The 4,183-nt window shown below is 25.0% G+C and overlaps 3 protein-coding genes across 3 annotated transcripts in view, besides 6 other annotated features; 2 read left to right on the forward strand and 1 right to left on the reverse strand.

Moving 5' to 3' along the window:
- EDI_123590 (uncharacterized protein) overlaps positions 1-228 on the reverse strand; it is a gene marked incomplete at both ends in the record, with an annotated part of 1,467 nt that extends 1,239 nt beyond the window's left edge. The window contains one exon of the mRNA XM_001740495.1: positions 20-228. Coding sequence (XP_001740547.1) covers positions 20-228 — 209 coding nt within the window. The remainder of the gene's footprint in view (positions 1-19) is intronic.
- Positions 212-289: a microsatellite.
- Positions 233-300: a microsatellite.
- Positions 301-358: 58 nt separating this feature from the next.
- Positions 359-514: a microsatellite.
- A 16-nt stretch (positions 515-530) lies between these two features.
- Positions 531-604: a sequence feature (AT_rich).
- Positions 605-1,048: 444 nt separating this feature from the next.
- On the forward strand, positions 1,049-3,808 carry EDI_123700 (type II inositol-1,4,5-trisphosphate 5-phosphatase precursor, putative; the record flags this gene model as incomplete). Its single annotated transcript, XM_001740496.1, has 1 exon — positions 1,049-3,808. One exon carries the CDS (start codon positions 1,049-1,051, stop codon positions 3,806-3,808), a length of 2,760 nt encoding a protein of 919 aa, XP_001740548.1.
- Positions 3,793-3,829: a sequence feature (AT_rich).
- Positions 3,830-3,834: 5 nt separating this feature from the next.
- Positions 3,835-3,862: a microsatellite.
- A 21-nt stretch (positions 3,863-3,883) lies between these two features.
- Positions 3,884-4,183, forward strand: part of EDI_123710 (uncharacterized protein) — a gene marked incomplete at both ends in the record, with an annotated part of 483 nt that continues 183 nt past the window's right edge. The window contains one exon of the mRNA XM_001733466.1: positions 3,884-4,183. This exon is cut by the window's right edge and continues 183 nt beyond it. Coding sequence (XP_001733518.1) covers positions 3,884-4,183 — 300 coding nt within the window.

Raw genomic sequence — 4,183 nt, forward strand, 5'->3', positions numbered from 1 at the left:
GGTGGTATTTGGTGGAAACATACGAATAATTGGATTATGAAGTTCATAAGGAAGAGCAATATATACACGATTATATAATTCTTGATGGGATGCATAATAATTGATTTTGTTAAAGTCTTTACTTCTCAAAATATCAACAATATGAAACCCTAATGGCTTAATAATATTTTCAGTAATATATGTTCCAAATGATCCTTGTCCAATAATGAGAATCTTTATCTCTTCCATTTGGTTTTGTTTTTCTTTTTTAGTTCATTTTTGTTTTTACCTTTTTTATATTTTCTTTTTTTAATCCTTTTTGAAAATATTATTCTTTTGTATTTATCACTTCTATTATAATAAAACTGATTTGTGTTGTTAATTAAATACAATACATCATTAACAGTATAAGTATAATTTCATAAAATTAATAAAAAGTAATTTATTTTCTCTTTTTATGAATAAATTAATGATACAAAATAAAATAATATATGAATAATACAAATAACAAAATAATAAAATAATTAATATACTAATTTTCATATCATAACTATTTTATTATAGTTCATATTAAATAAAGAATGATTTTAATTCAAAAAAATTAAATTATTCATTTAATATTTTAGATTCAATCTTTAATCATTCTCAACAAAATTTCTTATCATTTTTAAAACCAGTTTGAATTTCTATTGAATATTTGTTATTTTTATTTATTCAATATGAGGGTTATTGGAGAATGAATTTTCTTCATTCTTATCTACGAACTTCTTCATCTAGTATATTGTTAGAATGTTTAATTTAACACATTAAATTATTTGTTCTTTTTTTTAAATACTACCTTCATTATTGCCAAAGGAAATTACGTGCAAAAATAGAAGGAAAATAAAGACAGAAATTAAACAAATATAAAATAGTAATCACAGAATGAGATTTGTTTTAACATAACAAAAATTGAACCACTCAATTTTGAATGAAGATTCCATGAGATGAAATAAAAATGAAAAAAGTAGTTTTTATTTTCAGAAAAAAAGATGAAAAGGAACTACAAAAGAATGATTCACATCAGAGGATGACTGATGAACTTTCTCCATTATTCTTAATTAACAAAAGTGAAAATAAAAAAAAGACCCTAAACAAAGAAGACATTGAGAGTGGACAGAACCAAAATTTTAAAGGAATTTTTCAACAAAAACGAAAAGTATTATTTGGTCAAAAAATTAAAGAGGTAAAAGGAAAGGAAGAATGGACTAAATCTCAATCAAATAGCTTTTCAAGAAAACTTTGTAATGATGAATTTATTAGTCATGACTTAAAAGTGAGTACATTTAAACGATCTCAATCAATTCAACCAACACCTCAAAAAAGACTAAACCCATCAAGGAATCCTTGTTTAGTTGATTCAGTCTACTTTCAACAACAATCAGTTAATTTAAAGATGAAACAATTAAAACAAAAAGAACAAAGTAAACAAATTTATTTAAATAGAGATGCAAATATTGGTACAACTGGCATTAAACAACCAATTAAAAGAACTCTACTTGATATTCAATCAACTCAATTTGAAAATACTATGGAATCTATTGGTTTAGAAGAATTAGAATGGGAAGACCAACATATTTTAATAGAAGAAACTTCTCCAATGAAAAGAAGAAGAAGTCCAATAGTTCCCATGTTTAAAAGTCAAATGAAAATAACTAAACTTCCTTTTACAAAATTTACACCTAAAACTAATGAGTTTCAACCAATTGCACCAATGAGTTGGATTCTTGAAGGAAAAGAACCAACAAGAGAAGAAATATCTTCTAATATTGAACTTTATTCAGATATGACTACTTTTATTTCAAACAAAGATCTATGGAGAAAAAACAATTTATTAGACCATCTTTCATATTATGTTGATCCAGAAAGAATTTCTGTATTAGCATGTACATGGAATGTTAATCAATGCGTTTTTAATCGAGGAGAAATTGATAGATTAACAAGTGGAATTAAAAACAAACCAGACATTATTGTGATTGGATTAGAAGAATTAGAAATGAGTTTTGATGCTATTATTACAGGAAAAAAATTTAGTGATAAATCAATTCAATGGGAAGCCTTACTACAAGAGTCAATTAACAGGGGACAAAATACTTATATTGAACTAGGATATTATCAACTTTGTGGAGTTGTATTATATGTATTTTTTGATGAAAGATTAAAGAGTCATATTACAGATGTTGGATATGGAGATATGAGAGTTGGTGCTATGAGTGGAAAATTAGCAAATAAAGGAGGTGTTGCTTATAGAATGAGAATATATGATTCAACAATATGTTTTGTTGTAAGTCATCTTGCAGCTCATCAAAATTTTTGTGAAAAGAGAAACGAAGATTGGAATGAGATAAGTAAAATGAAAATAAGATATTTTGATGTTGGTAGTGGATGTAGAAAAGTTGTTGAACTCTTACAACATGATGTTGTTATTTGGATGGGAGATTTAAATTATCGTATTGATATGGATGATGTTGAAGTTAGAAAATGTATGAAAATGAAAAATTATCTTGGACTTATAAAACATGATCAGTTATTATATTGTATGCAGTCAAATAAAGTTTTTAATCATTTTTGTGAAGCAGCAATCAAATTTGCACCAACATTTAAAATTAAAATTGGTAAACAAGGAATATATGAAGAGAATAGAATTCCTTCTTGGTGTGATAGAGTTTTATGGAAAACAGAAAATAGACATTATGTAGAAGTAAAAGAATATATGAGTCATGAGTTATATTGTTCTGATCATAAACCAGTAACATGTTTTATGAATATTGATTTACAAAAGATTGATATTAAATTACAACAAACAGTAATAAATTATTTAGATAAAGTAGAAAAAATATATAGTAAAGTAGTTTGTCCAAAGATTATAATTGAACCTTCTATTATTACTATAGACCAAGTTAAATTATTTGAAAAATATCAATTTAAAATACAGTTAAAAAATATTGGAAAGTTTGGAACATGTTATGAAATAGAAAATGGGGATGGAATATTTTTTAAAGATGAATGGCTTTCAATTAAGAAATGTGAAGGATTTATAGATATTTTAGAAGGAAAAGATGTTGCTAGTATTGATTGTGAAATATACATTGATGAGAAATATGTTTGGATGTATCAAGAACAAAATTCATTAATGAAAGTTATTAAAATAAAATTAGGTGAAGGAAATGAATTTATTACTTTTAGTATTGTTTTGAAAACTACACCAAATATCATTGGAATGAACTTAGAAACATTAAATAGACTTAATAAGCCATTAATTTCAAATGATAAAATTCAAAAGAAATATCAACCCATTCCTTTTTTTATTCCAAAAGAAATATATCGATTGATTGATTATATTATTCAACATTATGAACCTAATTGTTTTATTAAAAAAGATCCTTGTAATTATCTTAAAGAACAACTTATTGAAGTTATTCAATGTTTAAATAAAGAAAAAGAATTTATTTCAGGACCTATTCAATTATATTGTGATGCTTTATTACTAGTATTATCAGGTCTTCATAAATGTGTTATTTTTTATTCTTTTACTGATTCAGACTTAGTATTAAATGACCAAACCCTTTTACAAGTAGTTAATTTCATTATCCCAGATGAATATAACCACCTTTTTGTATATTTAATTTCTTTCTTAAAAAAGATGATTTGTCTTGGTGAAAATGAAGTTCTTTTAATTACTAGATTTACTCCTCCTATATTTCGATGTTATGATCCAACTAAATTATTACCTTTTACTCACTTTCTTGAATATGTCCTTCATTCTCCTCTTTCTTTATTTTATCAATAATTAATGTATTATTATTTATTACAAACTTTCTTTCTTTTTTTTTTCTTTTTTTTTATCTTTAAATTATTTGAATTTATGACAACTACTAAACCTCATATTCAATTACGGTTAGTTCGTCCTGAAGCTCTTAATCCTTCTCAACATTTATTTGCAGGAACAGCATCTTCTTGGTTTGTTGAAGAGTGTTATTTGTGTGCAGTTTTTAATTTTCCAACTTGTCACTTTGTTTGTCGAACAGTCAAAAATTTAGAAATGGTTGCTCCTGTTAATGTTGGTGATGTGTTATGTTATTCTGGTGTTTGTGAAATTGGAAAAACTTCAATAACTGTTGATATGGTTGTTTCTCGTAATTGTGACAATAAAGTTGTAACCAAA

The sequence above is a fragment of the Entamoeba dispar genome, genomic scaffold (genome assembly GCF_000209125.1).
Source record: "Entamoeba dispar SAW760 scf_1105229462983 genomic scaffold, whole genome shotgun sequence".
In the NCBI taxonomy this organism is placed as follows: domain Eukaryota; phylum Evosea; order Mastigamoebida; family Endamoebidae; genus Entamoeba; species Entamoeba dispar.